Consider the following 22,304-nt stretch of genomic DNA (forward strand, 5'->3'; position numbering starts at 1 on the left):
AATTTAGTGTCAGCATATGAATGAGAAACTAACTTAATTTTGAATGCAATAGAAGCTTGGAAAAGTTAAACAATTCTAGAAATCTGGGTGCTTTACAGAACATCTAGATAAGGCTAACCTATGATCTTATGATCTGGGTGAGATTGCAAAACAAAAAAAGCATACATTCTGGAAAGGTGTTTTGGTTTCAGTTTTTATTTTACGTGGTATAGACCTTATGCAAATGGTTCTTAATATGGTCAATATGATGTGAAAGCAAAATGGTAATATATGGAAGAAAAATGACCAGAAGATCCTCCTCTCCAGAGAATTTCTATATTACAGAGATATGTTCTGTCAATGCCCTTCAATAATAGAGGGACTTCATGGGTCAAAGCCTTCTTGGAATTGCAGTAATTTCAATGGCAGAACTGAGCTGAGTGCTTAGTGGAAAGATGGCCACAAAAGCAGCAGTGACTAAATGTTCAGTTCTGGCCATTCAGCCACACTGGTTGTAATTTGAAAGTACCAAACCTCTTACTGGACTAACTAGGCCATATGCTCTGCCAGCTTATCCTGGTCTCATGTCATTATCCTTTAGCTTCCCACTTGAGGGCTAGAGAGAAACATAGTATTGGCTAAACAGATGTAGGATAGCTTCTAGTTAGCCAAGAAACTATCCTGGGTGGTCTCACTAGAGGTCTGAGATTCATAGTCAAGGTTGAATCCCAAAGTTGAATCACCAAAGTTGCCTTCTAAAAAGTTAAATTTTGGCTGGGCGCGGTGGCTCATGCCTGTAATCCCAGCACTTTGGGAGGCCGATGCGGGCAGATCACGAGGTCAGGAGATCTAGACCATCCTAGCTAACATGGTGAAACCCTGTCTCTACTAAAAATACAAAAAAAAAAAGTTAAATTTCAACTCTAACCCATTTGCTATAATTCAGCAATTATTTCAGAAAGGAAATAATCATGATTTTGAAATACTGTTCTGTCAAGAGTGTTTACTGTATTTGATATAATTTCATTAAACTTGAAAACAAAGGGAAATGTTACTTGGGGGCTTCCCATCCAAGAATGGTGTTTTAAGAGAAGTTATGTGTTTATACAATCTTAAAATGATGTCAATTTTCCACAGAATACTCCTATACCTGGCACTTACCACTTGAAAACTTTTATTGAAGAATCCCTATTAAATCCAGTGATAGCAACCTACAATTTTAAAAATGAAGGAAGGAAAAAACCACCTCTTGTGCAAAGGAACAATCCAGTCCTAAATGATCTTCCGCAGTATATGCCTCCTGACTTCCTGGACCTGTTAAAGAAGCAAGCGGCTACTTACTCATTCAAAGACAAACCACGGCCAAGCCCCAGCACACTAGTTGACAAAGATCAGGTAAAGCGCTACTAGCAGATTGCTTTGTGTGGGAAAGCTACTAAGAGCCCCTGAGGAAAGTATTTTTATACATAGAGTATATCTTCCCCCAGGAGAAATGGAAAACCTTTAAGATGTCTTATTTCGTATAGAAATCAAACAAGGACTGCCTGATTTGCAAATGTTTCCAGCAAGATTTTTCCCTATAACGTCTTCTTAACCTAAGGGGAGTACATGGGGAGAAATGTTTCCCTCTTGGGCAATTCTTGGTGGGATTCCCCTAGCCTGGTGAGCCCCTAGGATCTTATCTGTCACTGGGCTATGCTCTGATCTCTTCAAGCAGTATATGTGGTGAACCCTCTTCTTTTAAAGAGAAAACCCTGCCCCTCTGGGCGTATCCTTATTAGAGCATAAATGTAACTACACACTACAGGGAAGCTTTTAAAAACTTAGAAATGACCCATCTCTACAAAAAATAGAGAAAAATAGCCAGGTGTAGTAGCGCATGCCTGTGGTCCCAACTACTATGGAAGCTGAGGTAGGAGGATCACTTGAGCCCAGGAGTTGTAGATCAGCCTGGGCAATATAACAAGACCTCAAGTCTTAAAAAAAAGAAAAAAAAAAAATTAGCTACTTGGGAAGTCAGGGCAGGAGGATCCCTTGAGCCTGGGAGTTTGAGGCTGCAGTGAGCTATGATTATGTGACTGTACCCCAGCCTGGGTGACAGAGTGACATGCTGTCTCTAAAAATATATTTTTTAATTAAAAAAAAATAAGAAAAGTAGTGAGCACGTGGTCCCAGGAGGGTCAGCTTCTAAGCTCCACCAGTTCATTCGTAGCATTGATAATAAAGAGCACTACTGAGCTCACAGCCCTGCACTAGGCTCTGTGGAAGGAAGATGTTCCTGACCCGGAGGTATTTAAGCAACAATACAAGACGAAGTTTATCAAGTGCGCAGATAAATGGAGCTGGAAATGCCAAAGGAGAGTTCAAGTGCCAAAGGAGTCTGGATTAAAAGGCTGGAAAGCTCCATGGCTTAAGTAGAACTTAACTGGACCTTCACTAATACATGTCTTTTATGTATTAGTGAAGAGCCATGTATAATACATGGCTCTTAATGGTTTACTATGGGCTTCCATGTATATTCTCTTAATTGCTTCCTTCTTAAGCATTCTGAAATAGGTAGAACAGATATTAACTTCATTTTACATGCAAGAAAACTAAGGTGAGTAGAGACTAAGTAACTTATCCAAAGGCACATTGCTAATACTTAAATAGGTGAAGCAGCACTTTTTACTGAGGGTTTCTGCACCAAAATTTAGTCCTCTTTCCAGTCTACCATGTGCCCCTCACCTTGAATGAGGGGCAGGGTTTGGGTAGATGGAATCCAAAGGAGGTATTTCAAGGGAGGAGTATAGCATTGTTGAAGGCATGGAAATGTCAGGAACACAGTCTGTTCAAGGGATAGAGTTGTGACTTGGACTTTGTTAACTTGGGACTTTGGGTACTTGTCTCAGTTCTCTGTGCATTAATATTTCCCATTTACAAAGAAGCAAATAATAGTATCAGTCTTCGTAACTTCATCAGAATATTATTGTGATAACCTGAGAGAAATGTATTACAGCCAGAGGTTGAATTAAGTACGGGTTGTAATTACTAAAGTGGACACGAAATTTTCAGCAGGATGAACACATGTCAAATCCAACCTTTCTACTGCTTTGCAAATTATAGCTTTGAAACAGAACAGAATGATAAGTGTTCATTGGGTATATCTTATCCTGTTTGCTTCAGTGGATGCATACAAACTCTAAATTATACTAGCACCTTTATGGCTTGCTACCAGGTAACCAGGCTAGGTGTGAAATTGTTCTGGTTATCTCAAATGCAGAGTTTTTCTTTCTTATTCTCTTCTGCCATTTTCTTTTCTGCTTCCTCTCTTCTCGCTTTTACAAGTCCCTGAAAATCAGCCAAAGGCCCAGTGTTGAAAGGAGAAAACATACAAGGTTGGAGTTACTCAAAACTAAAAATTTTATTTTATTTTATTTTATTTTTTTGAGACGGAGTCTCGCTGTGTCGCCCAGGCTGGAGTGCAGTGGCCGGATCTCAGCTCACTGCAAGCTCCGCCTCGAGGTTTACACCGTTCTCCTGCCTCAGCCTCCCGTGTAGCTGGGACTACAGGCGCCCGCCACCTCGCCCAGCTAGTTTTTGGTATTTTTTAGTAGAGACGGGGTTTCACCGTGTTAGCCAGGATGGTCTGGATCTCCTGACCTCGTGATCCACCCGTCTCGGCCTCCCAAAGTGCTGGGATTACAGGCTTGAGCCACCGCGCCTGGCCAAAACTAAAAATTTTAAAAGACCAAAAGAATTTGGCTTACTTAGGAGGATGGATAAAACCCCCTGAAAACATAGTTTTTCTGTTACTTTCTTCTTTCCTCTCCACCTCCCACAAAGGATTAAACTCTAGAAACTGGAAAGATTCAGTGTTTTTCTAATTTTCTATTTCAAAGATATATATGTTCACAAGGAGAAAGATAAACATTGTTTACTCAGCAGTAAAATTCAAAATTCTAATATTTTAGTAGCAGAACTCAGAATAATTTGAATTTGGGGTAGATATAGTATATATTATTATTCATTAAGCTAGAACAGCATTCTCAAATTTTATGATTTTTCACAGAATATTCATTTTATATCTTTCAGTGGCTGCTTTTTATTTGCAATAAAGTTTTCACTATTTTTAGTATCTTTATTCTGAGGCATGTAACTCAACTCGAGAATCTACATTGAAGAGCCTTTCTATTTTTTTTTTCAACTTTTATTTTAGATTCAGGTTTGAATCTATTTGAGCTTCAGGTTTGAATGTGCAGGTTTGTTACAAAAAGGGCTGTGTGCAGTGGCTCACACCTATAATCCCAGCACTTTGGGAGGCCAAGACAGGTGAACTTGAGGCCAGGAGTTCGAGACTAGCCTGGCCAGCAGGGTGAAACCCCAAATTTTTTTATTTTTCTTATGGGCAATGTGGCACAGGCCTGTAATCCCAGCTACTTGGGAGGCTGAGGCACGAGAATTGCTTGAACCTGGGAGGTGGAGGGTACAGTGAGTTGAGATTGTGCCACTGCCCTCCAGCCTGGGCAACAGAGCAAGACCCTGTCTCAAAAAAAAAAAAAAAAGGAATATATATATAGGTATTTGAATGTGTGTGTGTACATGCATATACTTATCTATATTTGGCCCTTTTCAAAGAAGATTTGAGGTGGCTCCGTAATTTTTCTAATAACCTTTTTCTTAACAGATAAATAATATATTCACATTGTGGAACATATGTACACAAACGGGACCACCTTCTCCATATGTACAGTTTTATGACCTGCTTTTCCCCCTAGTGTTGTAGTCCTCCACTGACCCCTGGGTTACTTCCCTTATTCCTTGATACTAGCCCCCTTCCCTCACTGTCACTCTTTTCACTACTCATATAATAATTTCAACACACACGTAGATGATCTTTCAACAACCTGGCTTCTCAGTTTCTTGAACTTTCCGCCACCTCAGCCACTCACTCCTTAGATGTTTTTCAAGACCAAGAATTTCAACTCTACAATCTGTACATGAATCCCACTCTCTAATATCCCAACCCTAACAATTTTTCCATTCCCCGCAGGCTACAATCCTAATCTATTGATTCTCCCACCTTTTCACTACGTCTCAACCCCCTTCTTCCTTGCAAAGCTCCAATCCCATAGTTAATCATTATAGTTATTCCCTGCATACACTGTCAATTCTCTTGCCCCTAACTGCTCATCTTTTACTTGTTTGGCAAAGCCACAACCCTGGTTACGTCTCTCTTTATATTAATACCTGCATCCATGCAGCTGCATGACTGGTCTCATGCTAAATTCTTCACCTCTAATGGGCACTGAATGGACTTCTCTAGTCCGTTTACTTTCCCATTCTCTTGGGTGGTTTTATCTTGTATATCTTATTTATTTATTTATTTATTTATGACACTGTCACCAAGGCTACAGTATAGTGGCGCAATCATAGCTCACTGCAGCCTCAATTCCCCAGGCTCAAGCTATCCTCCCCCTCAGCTTCCTGAATAGCTGGGACTACAGGCACGCACCAGCCACCATGCCTGGATAATTTTTTAAATTTTTAGAAGAGGCGGTCTCATTTTGTTGCCCAGGCTGGTCTCAAACTCCTGAGCTCCAGCGATCCTCCCGCCTCATCCCTGCAAAGTGCTGGGATTACAGGCATGAGTCACGCACCCAGCCACTCTCCCCTCTTTTCAAACCTCCTACGCTTCCTCCCCCATCCTCATTTTTGGTTTTTCTTCTCAGCCATTTTTTGCCATCTCTGCTCTTCCCTCATCTCCATCTTGGAGTGCCCCAGGCACTCAAACCTCTGCTCCATCTCTGCTCCTTCCCTGAATGGTGATCTCATCCAGTCTCAGTCAAGGCTATGAACACCATCTATTTGTTGGTGATTACCAAATTTATATCTGTCACCTAGATTTTTTTCTTGAATTTCAAACTTGTATATCCAATTCCTTTTTTTTTTTTTTTTCTGTAGAGATGGGGTCCCACTATGTTGCCCAGGCTGGTCTCAAACTCCTGGGCTCAAGCAGTCCTCCTGCCTTGGCCTCCCAAAGTGCTGAGATGACAGGAGTGAGCCACTGTGGTCAATTCCCTTTTTGATTTATCCATCGGTATGTTTAATCCTGGGTTTGTGAAGCTTGGCACTGCTGACATTTTAGGCAGGTTAAATCTTTGTTGTGGTTGGGTGGTGGGGGGTGCTGTTCTGTGCATTGTAGCACCTGGCCTCTACTCATTAAGTATCATTAGCAATCTACTCTTCCAGTTGTAACAACCAAAAATGTCTTCAGACATTGCCATGCTCCTGGTTCAGAACCACTAGGTTAAAGCAATATGATAGTGAGTGTGATCTCTGAGTGGTTTTTCTCAAGGCTAGCAGGGCTATTGTGAACTGTCTTCATTCTTGACTTTGTCTTACTACTCCCTGTCAACTCTCGTCCTGACCCACTTGTCCTTCTGGCTGTATCTTGAACTTACCACTCACACTCCAGCCTCAAGGTATTTTCACTGTACCCTTTTTCTGGGATACTCTTATCCAAGATATCTGGATGGCCTACTCTCTCCTAATTCAAGTCTTTGTTCAAGTGTCATGTTCTCAATGAGCCTTATTTAAATTTACTATTCAACGCTTCAGATCTTCCCTGCGTGGCTCTTATATTTTTTTCTTGGCATCTATAGCTGTCAAGTGTACTATATAATTTACTTGCACTTTACATTGATTATTTGTTAACCTGCCTTCTCCCATGAATGAAGCTTCATGAGTACATGAATATTTATCTGTTTTGCTCATTATTATACTGTCTAGAACAGTGTCTGATGATTAATATTGGTTGAATCTGTGAATCAATTAATGATTATTCAAATACCTGAAATCTGACTGGGCCTTACTCATTTTGTTTTCTTATGTGTATGTGATTGTCTTTAACTGTGTATTGCTCATTACTCTTGAAAATGTATTTTTGTGAATTCCCCAAGGCCTAAGGTTTGCTTTTGCTTCTGTTAATATTTAGGGGAGCTACTAGTCTGGTACAACTCAAAATCCAGTGTTTATGTCCTCTTGGATCACCCTAGCATTGTGAATTTGGGCTGGAATTCATGAAACGGACAGCCCATGGTTATACTCTCTCAGGGATGGGTTTCTTCTCCCTCCCAATTCTTGCTTAGTACCAAGGCAACTCTCTGCAGTCCCCTTGGCAATGGAGTGAAGTGGGAGAGTTTACTTTCAGGAATTACCCTTCCAGGGTCTCAAATTCCAGTGGGTATCTCCCATTAGACTCCTTCCTCTGTTTATCATGAATAGGCCCAGGCTTTGACCCCTGGAGTCTTCCAGGGCTCTGAAGTTCTTTTAAACTCAGTTGCGTTCTGTTGAATTTAGTCTGGACCAGCAAACATCCTCTAGACAAAATTGGGCCACTTACCTTCTTGGCTTCTTGCTGCCTTTTGGTTTAGGATCATATAGTTTCCTACTATATTGTTGGCAATTCTGTATCTTTTTAAAAACTCTTCTGTAGCCAGGCAAGGTGGCTCATGCCTGTAATCCCAGCACTTTGGGAGACCAAGGTGGGTGGATCACGAGGTCAGGAGATCAAGATCTTCCTGGCTAACACAATGAAACCCCGTCTCTAATAAAAATACAAAAAATTAGCCGGTCATGTTGGCGGGTGCTTGTCGTCCCAGCTACTCAGGAGGCTGAGGCAGGAGAATCACTTGAACCCGGGAGGCGGAGCTTGCAGTGAGCCGAGATCACGACACTGCACTCCAGCCTGGGCAACAGAGCGAGACTCTCTCAAAAAACAAAAAACCTCTTTTGTTTGTTTGTTTTTAATATTTTACCTTTCATTTCTAGTTGTCAGCAGTGGGGAGGTTAATCACCCAAATAAATAACCTAGCACGTCATTTGCAGAAACCAGAATTTCTTCTTTTTAGAAATATATTATGAATTTTTTTCATACCATCATGTATTCTTTACACATCATTTATTTTTATGTATTTATACATTTGTTTATTTATTTTATAGAGTCAGGGTCTTACTGTGTTACCCAGGCTGGTTTTAAACTCCTGGACTCAAGCAGTCCTCCTGCCTCAGCCTCCCCAAGTGCTGGGATGACAAGTATAAGCCACCATGTCCAGTCTATACATCATTTTTAATAGCTGCATAGTGTTCTTGTATATGGACATATCCTAATATATTCGACCATCCCCTATGGTTAGTCATAGAGTGGAATTGTTCAGGAAGGATGTATTGAAGTCTGTGTCTTTCCAGATGCATTGCCCAAAGTCCTAGAGACAGGTTGTCCTATTCTGCAACTCTACTTTGCAGAGTAGAAGTCCATTACCATTTGAAATGCATCATTTATATTTTCAACTAGAAACATGGATCTAATGACTTACATGGAGGAGTTTAAAGTATAAACTTGAAATCAACATGCTAGGGTTACTTCAGGACAACCTGAAGTCAGTTTAAATTGTGCCAGTCAGAGCATGGTTTCAGAATCTATCTACAATGAATGGGACAGGGAGAAGATGGTGATGCTGTCTCAGCCTGTAGCCAGTGAATCATTACTGAACAAGGTCGGTCACTGCAAAAAAATGTAGAGTACTACCACTGTGAAGATGCAAGAGAGTTTCCAGAAAATGTTGATCACTAACTGGCTTTATCACTTGCATCAAATGGTGAAAATGAGTCATGGTCTTTTACAATCCAATTAAAATAAATATTCTGGTTAAAAATGAGCAAAGGGTGGTCAGGCATGGTGGTGGCTCACGCCTGTAATCCCAGCACTTTGGGAGGCCGAGGCAGGCAGATCCTGAGGTCATGAGATCAAGACCATCTTGGCTAACACGGTGAAAACCCAACTCTACTAAAACTCCAAAAACAAGTTAGCCGGGCGTGGTGGCGCATGCCTGTAGTCCCAGCTATTCGGGAGGCTGATGCAGGAGAATGGCGTGAATCCAGGAGGCAGAGCTTGCAGTGAGTGAAGATCGCACCACTGCAATCCAGCCTGGGTGACAATGTGAGATTCCGTCTTAAACAAACAAATAAAAAATGAGCAAAGGGCATGAGCTGGCAATTCACACAGAGATACACCAATTACTAAAAAAGAAAGTAATGCTTGGCTTCAACTAATAATTACAGAGGAATAATAGTGAGGCACAATTTTCGCCTATCAGGTGATCAACTATATAAGTACTGTACGTTGATACCCAATATTGGCAAAGGGGATACAGAAACAGATACTCTCTTTTTTTTTTTTTTTTTTTTTTTTTGAGACGGGGTCTTGCTCTGTCTCCCAGGCTGGAGTGCAGTGGCCGGATCTCAGCTCACTGCAAGCTCCGCCTCCCGGGTTCACGCCATTCTCCTGCCTCAGCCTCCCGAGTAGCTGGGACTACAGGCGCCGGCCACCTCGCCCAGCTAGTTTTTTGTATTTTTAGTAGACACGGGGTTTCACCGTGTTAGCCAGGGTGGTCTCGATCTCCTGACCTCGTGATCCACCCGTCTCGGCCTCCCAGGTGCTGGGATTACAGGCTTGAGCCACTGCGCCCAGCCAGAAACAGATACTCTCATATGTTGTTGTATGAATACAAACTGGTGCAAATATTTTAGAGGGCATTTGGCAACCTAGCAACATTCTAAATGCACATAGCCTTAAACTCAGCAATACCAGTTAAATAATGATACACCCATAAAAATGACATACTGTGCAACCATTAAAAATGTTGAGGTTGGCCAGGTATGCTGGCTCATGCCTGTAATCCCAGCACTTTGGGAGGCCGAGGCAGGTAGATCACCTAAGACCAGCCTGGCCAAAATAGTGAAATCCTGTCTCTACTAAAAATATAAAAAAATTAGCCACGTGTGGTGGCAGGCGCCTGTAATCCCAGCTACTCAGGAGGCTACGGCAGGAGATCGTTTGAACCCAGGAGGCGGAGGTTGCAGTGAGCCACGATCGTGCTATTGTACTCCAGCCTGGGCAACAAGAGCAAAACTCTGTCTCAGAAAAAAAAAAAAAAAAAAAAGATGAGGTAAATCTATATATGTTCATATGGAAGCATCTCTAAGTTGTTACTATATGAAAAAAAACAAAGGTACAAGTCAATATTTTTTTTTTTTTTTTTTTTTTTTTTTGAGACGGAGTCTTGCTCTGCCACCCAGGCTGGAGTGCAGTGGCCGGATCTCAGCTCACTGCAAGCTCCGCCTCCCGGGTTTACGCCATTCTCCTGCCTCAGCCTCCCGAGTAGCTAGGACTACAGGCGCCCGCCTCGTCGCCCGGCTAGTTCAAGTCAATATTTAGAGTATAATCCTGTTTGTATAAATGAAAACAAAATACATATATGTGATGTTAAATGCATACTTTTCCCCTGAGAAATACTTTCATAATCACCAACAGTGGTTTCCATTTGGAAAGTAGAGGTTAGATAGGGAGCAAGGAGACTATTCATTTTTTTCTTTCGGTTGATATTGTTTTCAGTGTGTACATGATACTCTTTCAATCATGCCCATTTGTAAGTAACTCAAAATTTTTCTAACATTTTTGTTCTCTTGTTTTCTTTCTTAAAATGTTCCATTAAAAAAAAAAATTCTCTTATTTACTTCCTAGGTTGGGAACATTTCAATGAAAATCACAATTAAGCAAATGAAATTTGAAATTGTCTGAAGTTTCTGTCCAGGTTAGCTTTAGCATTGCCTTGGAAGATGAAGCTCATGTAAAATGAAACAAATTTGGCGATTCTATTCCCTCCCTGCCCCTATATCTGTTTTTGGTCAAAAAGAGGTAGCCAGGCTAGAAAGGTACCCCATTAAATTAGAGAATGAATCAAAGGATCCATTTGAATATGTTCAAAATACATCCTTGAACTAGTTGAGAGACAGGTTGAAAAATCTGGCAGTTAACTCACTGATCTTTGTTAGCTGTGTTTATAGCTGTGATGAGGATATCTCTGAAAATAGATTAATTTGCAGAATGCTCCGTGGTAAAATGACTGCTGAAGGGATTTTCAAAGGATAGTTTTTCACTGAGCATGGTGTCAACCAAAGTTTGCGCCCACAGAAGGGCTGACCTGCTAGCAACACTGCAGCAGTAATGGTGAACATCAGAATGGGCATCCTGGATCCTTCAGTAGCCACACAGCATCCCTGGAGAATCCTCCCACCGAGTGTACAACCCTATCCCAGGTGTTCAGTGTGTTCAGTAAAGTGGTAAAATGATAAATTTTACTTAGAAAGCAACAAACAACAGCAGTGATCTGAATACTCATTTTAGACGTGAAGTGTGTGTTGATTTTGAACAGTTGCACTACTATATAGCTATAAACCAGTTCACTAGGAAGGGTGCCATTCACTCTGAGAACCCAAGAGTTACATGTGGGAATAACAAAGAGCATAATGTAGCAAAGATGAAACAATTCATTATTTATTTAAATGAAAAAAAGTAACACTCAAAGTGGTTTAGTCAAGCGGCTTATTTAGCAGATTTTTTTTTTTTTTAAAGGCGAGACTTCTCAAAGATCCCCTGCAAAGTAATGCAGTGATTGTCACTTAAAATATGTCAAGAGTGTGGCAAACAAAAGTGAAATTTGAAAGCTGGATACAGAGAATTTATCTCAGGGATGACACTCATTTGTAGTTCTTAGTGAAAATTACAAGATATTGGTGAAATTAAGGATATCATTAGTATCATTAGGCATGTTTTCTTTCTTCTTCTTCTTTTTTTTTTTTTTTTTTGAGAAAGTCCCATGTTGTCTGTTTCTTAGACCTTAAAGAAATCTGAACAGTGAGTCAGTAATGTTTCCATATGACACAAGAGGCTTTACTTCTGAGAGAGAAGAGACACTTGAAGAAATTTTATCAACAGTACCTGGAAATGGCTGGGCGTGGTGGCTCATGCCTCTAATCCCAGCACTTTGGAAGACCTCTGGGGGGGGCAGATCACTTGAGGTCAGGAGTTCAAGACCAGCCTGGCCAATATGGCGAAACCCCATCTCTACTAAAAATACAGAAATTAGCTGGCCATGGTGGTATGCACCTGTAGTCCCAGCTACTCAGGAGGCTAAGGCAGGACAGTCGCTTTAACCTGGGAGTTGGAGGGTGCAGTGAGCCGAGATCACGCCACCACACTCCCCGATAGAGTGAGACCCTGCCTTAAAAAAAAAAAAAACAGTACCTGGAAATATTGTCCCTGCCAGCCCTCTGGCTGCATTTACCTTATGAGAATTCTAATAGGGATTCTAAAGGTGTAGAAAATCTGTTGCCTTCTGACTCACCTATTTATGGGTCTGGGTTCTCAAAATGGTGTCACGCTGACTTCCAGTTTCCAGTTCTCCATGTAAATAGCTTGGAAGTTGCAGTTCCATCCTAACAACAATTTAAAAGCTAAACAAACTGAAAAATCAACAATTCTTTTAGACTTGTAAGAGAGGTCACAGGGCACACTATCCCCAAAATTGGAAATATGGCCAGGAGGATACAGAGAATTACAATTTACCAGGGCAGAACATACCAACTTCTGCAGCAACCATGGCTGGGGTAGGAATACCTGAACTACAGCTAATGAATTGCTGGAGGCTAAGTGTTAGCAAATCTGAGAGTTAAAAGCTCCAGGAGGACCTAATCATAGGGGGACCCTCACATGTTTTGAGGTTTACCTGCAGGAGCTCTCCCAGGTTCTTATAGAGAAAAATCCTGCCGCTGCTGCTGGCAGAGGAGAGGAAAAGGAACCATTTTGAAATATGTCAGATACTCTCTTATTAACAAGGCCTGCCCTCAGGAAAAACTATTCAATCAGGATCTAACTGACCTGAGGGAAGGGCAATACCCAACTCTAGCCAGCTGTTGTCATCCTGTGCCACCTAAGGGTGAGGAGGTAGCTGAGAAAAACTTGTGAAATTCACGGTACAGATGGTCACAGATTTTCATGAGTCTATACCAGAGAGAGGTACAGACTCACGAAAAAGACTGATACCACAGCGGGGTGCGGTGTGGCTCATGCTTGTAATCCCAGCATTTTGGGAGGCCAAGGCGAGCGGATCACAGGCTCAGGAGTTTGAGACCAGCTTGGCCAACATAGTGAAACCCCATCTCTACTAAAATTACAAAAATTAGCCTGGCTTGATGGTGGGCGCCTGTAGTCCCAGCTACTCAGGAGGCTGAGGCAGGAGAATCGCTTCAACCCGGGACACAGAGCGTGCAGCGGGCAGAGATTTAGAAGTAAATGGGTAGAGAAAGATACACTACACAAATGCTAATTGTTCTAACCACCAATTAAAAGACAGATTGTCAGAGTTAATCAAAATTGTCAGAGCATAATCTTGTATGCTGTCTACAAGAAACCCACTTTAAATGTAAAGACACATAGCGACCAGATGAGGTAGTTCATGCTTGTAATCCTAGCACTTCAGAAGGCTGAGGCAGGAGGATCCCCTGAGGCCAGGCATTCAAGACCAGTCTGGGCAACATAGTAAGACGCAGTCTCCACAAAATACTTAAAAATTAGCCAAGCATAGTGGCACACCTGTAATCTCAGCTACTTGGGAGACTTAGCTGGGAGGATAGCTAGATCCCAGGAGTTTGAGGCTGCAATGAGCCACTATTGCACCACTGCACTCCAGCCTGGGCAACAGAGTGATTCACTATTAAAAAAAAAAGTAAAGACACATATAGATTAGAAGTAAATGGGTGGAGAAAGATACACTACGCAAAAGCTAATCAAAAGAAGCAGGAGCCTCTTTTCTGGCTGGAACCATGGAGGGTGTCAAAGAGAAGAAGTTTCCTGCTGTGCCAGAAACCCTTAAGAAAAAGTGAAGGAATTTCACAGAGCTGAAGGTCAAGCACCTGAGAAAGAAGTTTGCCCAGAAGATGCTTTTAAAGGTAAGGAGAAAGCTTATCTATGAAAAAGCAAAGCACTATCACAAGGAATATAGGCAGATGGACAGAGCTGAAATTCAAATGGTTAGAATGGCAAGAAAAGCTGACAACCCGCGTACTTGCAGAACCCAAATTGGCGTTTGTCATCAGGATCAGAGGTATCAATGACGTGAGCCCAAAGGTCCAAAAGGTGTTGCAGCTTCTTTGCCTTCATCAAATCTTCAATGGAACATTTGTGGAGCTCAACAAGGCTTCAGTTAACATGCTGAGGATTGTATAACCATGTATCACATAGGAGTACCCAAATCTGAAGTCAGTAAATGAATTAATCTACAAGCATGGTTATAGCAAAATCAATAAGAAGCAAATTGCTTTAACAGATAATGCTTTGATTGCTCGATATCTTGGTAAATATGGCATCATCTGTATGGAGGATCTGATTCATGAGATCTATACTGTTGGAAAATTCTTCAAAGAAGCAAATAACTTCTTGTGACCCTTCAAATTATCCTCTCCACGAGACGGCATGAAGAAAAAGACCACCCATTTTGTAGAAGTGGAGATGCTGGCAACGGGGGGACCAGATCAACAGGCTTATTAGAAGAATGAATGAAGGTGTCTACTATGATTATTTTTCTAATCTGATCAGTTAATAAACAGTACCTGCTCTCAAATTGAAAAAAAAAAAAAAAAAGCAGGAGTAGCTATATTAGTTTCAAACAGAGCAGACATCAAAGCAAGAAGTGTTATCAGGGATGAAAAGGGGCATTACATAATAAAGGGGTCAACTCTACAAGAAGATATAATTATATTTGGCAATGTGTATGTGCCTAACAACAGAGCATCAAAATATGTGAGGCAATAACTGATAGAACTGCAAGGAGAAATAGATGACTTCAGTATAAATACCCCTCTATCAGAAATGGACAAATACAGCAGGCAGAAAATCAGTCAGTACATAGTTGAACTCAACAGCACCATTTAATCAACAGGATATAATTTATATCTATAGACTGCCTCATCCAAAAACAGCAAAATACAAATTTCCTCAAGCTCACATGGAACATGCACCAAGAGAGATCACATTCTGAGCCATAAAGCATAACAGGGCTAGCAGCGGTGGCTCACGCCTGTAATCCCAGCACTTTGGGAAGCCTAGGCAGGCAGATCACAGGTCAGGAGATGGAGACCATCCTGGCCAACATAGGGAAACCCTGTCTCTACTAAAAATACAAAAATTAGCTGGGTGTGGTGGCACATACCTATAATCCCAGCTACTGGGGAGGCCGAGACAGGAGAATCTCTTGAACCAGGGAGTCGGAGGTTGCAGTGAGCTGAGATCTTGCCACTACACTCCAGCCTGGCAACAGAGCAAGACTCCATCTAAAAAAACAAATTAGCCAGGCATGGTGGCGAGTGCCTGTAATCTCAGCTACTTGGGAGGTTAAGGCAGGAGACTCACTTGAACCCAGGAGGCGGAGGTTGCAGTGAGCCGAGATCACACCACTGCACTCCAGCCTGGGTGACAGAGTAAGACTCCATATCCAAAAAGAAAAAACCTTAACAAATTTAAAGGAATAGAAATTATACAATGTCTGCTCTCAGACGACAATAGGATTAAACTACAAATCAATAACACAGACATAACTAGAAAACCCCAAAATATTTGGAGATTAAACAACACACCTCTAAATAACACATGGATCTGTGTTATTAGAAAAAAGTCTGAAGAGAAATGTTAAAATACTTTGAACTAAATGGAAGTGAAAACAAAATTTGTGGAATGTAGCAAAAGCAATGCTTAGAGGAAAATTTGTAGTAGTTAATGCATGTATTAGAAAAGAAGAAAGACCAAAAATTAATCATCTAAGCCTGCACCTTAGGAAGCCAGAAAAAGAAGAGTAAAATTAAATCCAAAGTAAGTGAAAGAAAAGAAATAATAAAAATTAGAGGAAAAGTTGTTGAAATTGAAAACAGAAAATCAATAGAGAAAATCAAGGAACTCAAAACTGATTCTTTGAAAAGATAATGAAATTGATAAGCCTCTATCTAGGCTAACTAACAAAAAAGAGAGAAAACACAAATGACTAATATCAGACACAAAAGAGAGGCATCACTACAGATCCTATGGACATTAAAAAGGATAGTAAAGGAATATTCTGAATAACCGTATTTCACAAATTTGATTACCTAGATAAAATGAACCAATTACTTAAAAGATAGAATTTTCCAAAACTCACATGAAAAGAAATAGACTCTCAATAGGCCTATATCTATTAAATTGAATCAGTAATTATAACCTTTCAAAATAGACATTGCCAGGCCCAGATGCATTCACAGGTGAATTCTATCACACATTTAAGGAAAGAATTATGCCAATTCTTTACTAATCCCTTTCAGAAGATAGAGGGCAGAGGACACACCTCCTAACTCATTCTGTTAGGCCAGCGTCACCATAATATTAAAACCAGACAAAGACATTACAAGAAACGAAAACTACAGACCAATATGTCTCATGAACATAGGTGTAAAAATCTTCAACAAAATGATAGTAAATTAAGTCTAACAATATATTAAAAATTATACATCGCAACCAAGTGAGATTTATCCCAGGTATGCAATGCTGGCTCAATATTTTAAAAATCAAATAATTGATCACATCAACAGCTAAAAAAGAAAAGTCACATAATCATGTCAATAGATGCAGAAAAAACATTTGAGAAAATTTAACATGCATTTATGAAGATAATTCTCAGTAAACTAGAAATACAGAGGAACTTCCTCAATTTGATAAAGAGTATCTATAAAAAAACCTAAGCTAGCATCATACTTAATGGTGAGAAACTAGAAGCTTTCCCACTAAGATCAGGAAAATGGCAAGAATGTCCTCTCTCACCATTCCTTTTCAACATTGTAGTGGAAGTTCTAGCTAATGAAACAAGACAACAGAAGGAAATAAAAGGTATACTGATTGGGAAGGAAGAAATAAAACTGCCCTTGTTCACAGATAACATGATTGCCTATGTAGAAAATCCAAAAGAATCAACAAAAAATTCCTGAAACTAATAACAAATTATAACAAGTTTGCAGGATAAAGGTTAATACACAAAAGTCGATTACTTTCCTATATACCAGCAATGAAAAAGTGGGATTTGAATGTTAAAACACAGTACCTCTCAAAAAGCATGCCTTTTTCTCTCTTCCATTGACCAAACACTTGGCTAGAAATTGTAAGATTAGATGAAATGAATTTACTTCTCTTCCTTCTCAAACTACGTGTGTCAGAACTCACGATGATAGAAGGATTATTTGCATTATGAAATAAAATATTACTGGTAAGGTCAAATACACATATATAATGCCTTCACATTAGAATGTTGAAAGATGACATACTTAGGTATAAATCTAACAAAATATGTACAAGATCTATATGAGGAAAACAACAAACTGATGAAAGAAATCAAAGAACTTGGCCAGGCGCGGTGGCTCATGCCTGTAATCCCAACACTTTGGGAGGCTGAGGCGGGTGCATCACCTGAGGTCAGGAGTTTGAGACCAGCCTAAAGAGAATGAAAAGACAAGCCACTGACTGAGAAAATATTTGCAAAAGATATATCTGATAAAGAACTGTTAACCAAAATATACAAAGAACTCTGAAAACCCAGCAATAAGAAAATAACTCAATTAAAAAATTGGCCAAACTCCTTAATATACATCTCCCCAAAGAAGACATACAGATGTCAAAAAAGCATATGAAAAATTGTTTCACATCGTGTTATCAGGGAAGTGCAAATTAAGACAATGAGATACTACACAAATACGAAATGGCCCCAATCCAGAACACTGACAACATCAAAGCTGGCAAGGATGTGGAGCAACAGGAACTCTCATTCATTGCTAGTGAGAATGCAAAATGGTATAGCCACTTTGGAAGACAGTTTGGCCATTTTTTTAAAAACTAAACACACTCTTACATAAGATCCAGCAGCTGTGCTCCATAGTATTTACCCACAGGACTTGAAAGCTTACACCCATGCAAAAGCCTGCACATGGATGTTTAGAGCAGCTTTGTTCATAATTGCCCACCTTTGGAAGCAACCAAGATGTTGCTCACTAGATAAATGGATAAATAAACTGTGGTACATCCAGACAATGGAATATTATTCAGCACTAAAAAGAAATGAGCTATGAAGCCATAACAAGACATGGAGGAAACATAAATGCATATCACTAAGTGAAAGAAGCCAATCTGAAAAGGCTACATATGGTGTGATTTCACCTATATGACATTCTGGAAAAGGCAAAACTATGGAGACTATAAAAAGATCAGTGGTTGATTCCGCTTGAAAGAGAAGGAAAAGTAGCCAGAGGAACTCTTCCTGCCAAATTCTATTGGTGTGCCAATTAAAGTGCTGCATGAGGCCGAGGGCCACATTTGACATGTTAGCGAACACCGGTGAGGTATATCGGGGGAGCTCATGAAGCAGAGGACAACAGACTGCCAGATGTAACATCACAGTCACATACAGAGATGGCCGAGTGGCACAGCTGGAGCAGTGTACATCCAGCAAAATCCGCTGATTTTGCATGACTGAAGAATGCACCTATGTTAAGAGCATGAAAAATAAAAACCAGGCTCAGTCGGCAGGAAACTGCTATTCTCAAGGCCCAAGTGGCTGCAAGAGGAGAGGACGTGGATGGACGTGAACATCTTTCAAAAGCAGATAATTTCTCCATTGAAGACCTTTGCCCTTTTTTCTTTCAGGTTTCTGAGTTCACTATGTGGTGCTTGTGTATATGTCCTAGGTATCTTTTGACGTCTCTCTTAGATCAGGAAAATGTTGAAGCTAAATAAATCTGGGGGGTTTTTGTTAAAAAAAAAAAAAAAACAAAAAAAAAAAAAAAAAAAAGATCAGTGGTGCCAGGGCTTGAGGGGAGGGGGGGAAATAGGGAGAACAGGATTTTTAGGGCAGTGAAACCACTCTGTGATACTATAATAATAGATACATGTCATTGCACATTCGTCAAAACCCTTGAATGTACAACACCAAGAGTGAGGTCTAATGTAACATAAGGACTTTGAGTGATAATGATGTGTCAGTGTAGGTTCATCAGTTGTAACAACTGTACATTTTTAGTGTGGGATGATGATAATGGAGGTTATGCATGTGTGGGAGCAAAGGGTATATGGAAATCTTTTTCCTTGCAATTTTGCTATGACCCTAAATCTGTTCTAAATAAAGTCATGTATATGTATATGTACACGTAGATATATATGTATATGTAGTCACACCAAGAGCCTAGTAAGTAGGGTTGGCTTTTTTCACATTATTTCAGTTTTCTGACGTTGATGGTGTTTGGTGCAACATAACTGAATTATATACCCACACTAATATCATCCTGCCACATTCAAGCTCTTATAAGATTTGAGTGCCTGGCCAGGTGCGGTGTCTCACGTCTATAATCCCAGCACTTTGGGAGACCAAGGCAGGTGGATCACTTGAGGTCTGGAGTTTGAGACCAGCCTGACCAACATGGATAAGCCCCATCTCTACTAAAAATACAAAATTAGCTGGGCATGGTGGCGCATGCCTGTAATCCCAGCTACTCGGGAGGCTGAGGCAGGAGAATCACTTGAACCCGGGAGGCGTAGGTTGCAGTGAGCCAAGATCGCGCCATTGCACTCCAGCCTGGGCAACAGCCAAACTCAGTCTCAAAAAAAAAAAAAAGGTTTGAGTGCCTAATCAGCATGGATTGAAACATTAATTAGTGAGAATCAGATATTTTTACTGGCATCTTGTCTAGATTCTCTAAGCCTTAAAAATGAAGAACTGGCCAGGCATATTGGCTCACACCTATAATCTCAGCACTTAGGGAAGCTCTGGTGGGAGGGTCGCTTGACCCCAAGAGTTTGAGACCAGCCCTGGCAACATAGTGATATCTCAACTCTATAATAATTTTAAAAAACAGCTAGGTGTGGTTGCATATGCCTATAGTCCCAAGTAGTCAGAAGGCTGAGGCAGGAAGATCGCTTGAGCCTGGGAGGTTGAAGTACAGTGAGCTATGGTTGCACAACTGCATTCCAGCTTGGGTGACAAAGCAAGACCCTGTCTCCAAAAAAAAAAAAAGAACTGAGACGCATATGTTGGAATTAGAAATATATATATATACCATTAGACCCAAGGAAAATGGAACCAAGTTTAGTAATACACAGGAAAACAGTCTCCTACATAAAACAACTGACTAATCAAGACTATGAAAAAAAAAGCCCCCTTTCAACTATGTTAAATAGCAAAGAATGGTAAATGCCAAGTATAGTAGGACAAATATATATGTTACAGGTAACCAATATTCCTTTCCAGAATAATGCTAAGAGTTTTTCCATGAGCACTTCATTATGGAAATCTTACATGGATTGCTGAGTATAGATAAATAAATGACTGCTTTAAGAGTTTTTTTCCCCTTTTCGGTTTCCTTTTTTTTTGCCTCCTGTTTATATCTGTGTATGTGTGAGAGAGATAGAGAGAGCGAGAGAGAGCATAAAGCAAATATGCACATTTTAAAAACAGAAAGCAAACATCCATGTAATTGTTATCAAAATCAGGAAATAGGACATTGCTGGCCCCCAAGAATGCCCCGTTTAAATTGTGTTTCTGTGCTTCTATAAGACACAAGAATGACACAAGAATGCCCTTGTTTCCTTGGTGTTTGTGATGTCAAGTGAGCACTCAACAAGCACAGGTGCATCAGGAAAATGCATATGTTTCACCATAAAATTTGTATTTACTTGTTATCATCACTCTATCCACAAAAAGCTGCTTCTGCAATCAAAGTTGTATACTAATACGGTAAAGACATCTGCGGAGCGAAATATAGTAGTGAACTTCCATGTGCCAGGTAGTGCTAGGAGGTAGATGCCTTTTTAACAAAAGCGATATTGTTTCTTAAAATCTGATGTAAAAATAATAGGGGGTGGAGGGGATTATTCACTTCAGATCCTACGATTTTATAATGTAACTCCTCTCCTCCTCCCTGCCAGCTCTGGAGGTCTAGGTGATCTCCTCCTGGCTTCTCATTCTCCTTCTTTCTCTCCCTCCCTTCCTTCACATACCTCCTATTTTTTTTTTTTTTTCTTTTTTAGACTGAGTCTTGCTCTGTTGCCCAGGCTGGAGTCCAGTGACACAATCTTGGCTCACTGCAACCCCCGCCTCCCGGATTCAAGTGATTCTCATGCCTCAGCTTCCCGAGTAGCTGAGGTTACAGGCACCCACCACCACCCCTGGCTAATTGTTGTATTTTTAGTAGAGACAGGGTTTTGCCATGTTGGTCAGGCTGGTCTTGAACTTCTGACCTCAAGCAATCCACCTGCCTCGGCCTCCCAAAGTATTAGGATTACAGGCATTAAGCCACTGCACCCGGCCTCTCCTGTCTATTTTAACCAGTTCCTGACATTCTCATATCATACCTTTGGGCTAATGTCCCTAGACCCAGGGGCAATGGAGCCACCCAGGTTGTTTGCAACAATTTCCTGATGGAAATAGTGTTAGATGTGAGGCCCCTCTTTCTTGGAAGACCCTTGCTTGAGCTCCTTGAGGAAGTCCTGCCCTTCTTAAAAGCCTCCCTCAAATCTCATCATGTTTGTCATCTTGAGGTCACCCAGTTGGATTTAATCTCTTCCTACTCCCATATCTTTGATCTGTCTTTTAGCACTGATGACAGTGGTTTATGTTAGGATTGTATCTGTAGGTGCCTCTTACTCCTGCTGGTCAGGGACCGTAGTTCTCTTAACCACTGTATTCCCTACTACTAGTGCTGAGCTTTACCCCAGAGCAGGCTCACTAAATGGCTGAATTGATTTGTTGAATCTAGAATATTTAAAATGTGATCACTGCTGGACATAGTGGCTCGCATCTGTAATCTCAGCACTTTGGGAGGCCAAAGTGGGTGGAATGCTTGAGCTCAGGCGTTTGAGACCAGCCTGGGCAACATAGCGAGACTTTGTCTCTATTAAAACCAAGAAAATTAGCCAGGTATGGTGGTACGCATCTGTGGTCCCAGCTATTCGGGAGGCTGAGGTGGGGGGATCACTTGAGCCTGGGACGTCGAGGCTTCAGTGAGCTGTTATCATGCCACTGCACTCCACTCTGGGCAACAGAGCGAGACTTTGTCTCTAAATAAATAAATAAAAATAAGATGTGATCAGGCCAGGTACAGTGGCTCACATCTGTAATCCCAGCACTTTGAGAGGCTGAGGCAGGAGGATTGCTTGAGCCCAGGAGTTCAAGACCAGCCTGGGCAACATAATGAGATCCTGTCTCTATACAAAATAAAGAAGTAGCTGGGTGCAATGACACACACCTGTAGTCTCAGCTACTTGGGATGTGGAGGTGGGAGGATCACTTGAGTCCAGAAGTTTGAGGCTGCAGTGAATTATGTTCATGCCATTGCACTCCAGCCTGTATAACAGAGAACCTACCTCAAAAAAAGAAGAAAAAAAA

General features: G+C 40.9%; 1 protein-coding gene and 1 pseudogene across 1 annotated transcript in view; both read left to right on the plus strand.

The window, feature by feature from the left end:
- Window positions 1-22,304, plus strand: part of STPG4 (sperm-tail PG-rich repeat containing 4) — a 62,803-nt gene that overhangs the window by 4,400 nt on the left and 36,099 nt on the right. The window contains exon 4 of the mRNA XM_033175793.1: window positions 1,117-1,374. Within this exon, the coding sequence (XP_033031684.1) occupies window positions 1,117-1,374 (258 nt within the window). The remainder of the gene's footprint in view (window positions 1-1,116; window positions 1,375-22,304) is intronic.
- On the plus strand, window positions 13,521-15,015 carry LOC117062351 (annotated as a pseudogene).

This window comes from Trachypithecus francoisi, unplaced genomic scaffold (assembly GCF_009764315.1).
Source record: "Trachypithecus francoisi isolate TF-2019V2 unplaced genomic scaffold, Tfra_2.0 Lachesis_group17, whole genome shotgun sequence".
NCBI lineage: Eukaryota > Metazoa > Chordata > Mammalia > Primates > Cercopithecidae > Trachypithecus > Trachypithecus francoisi.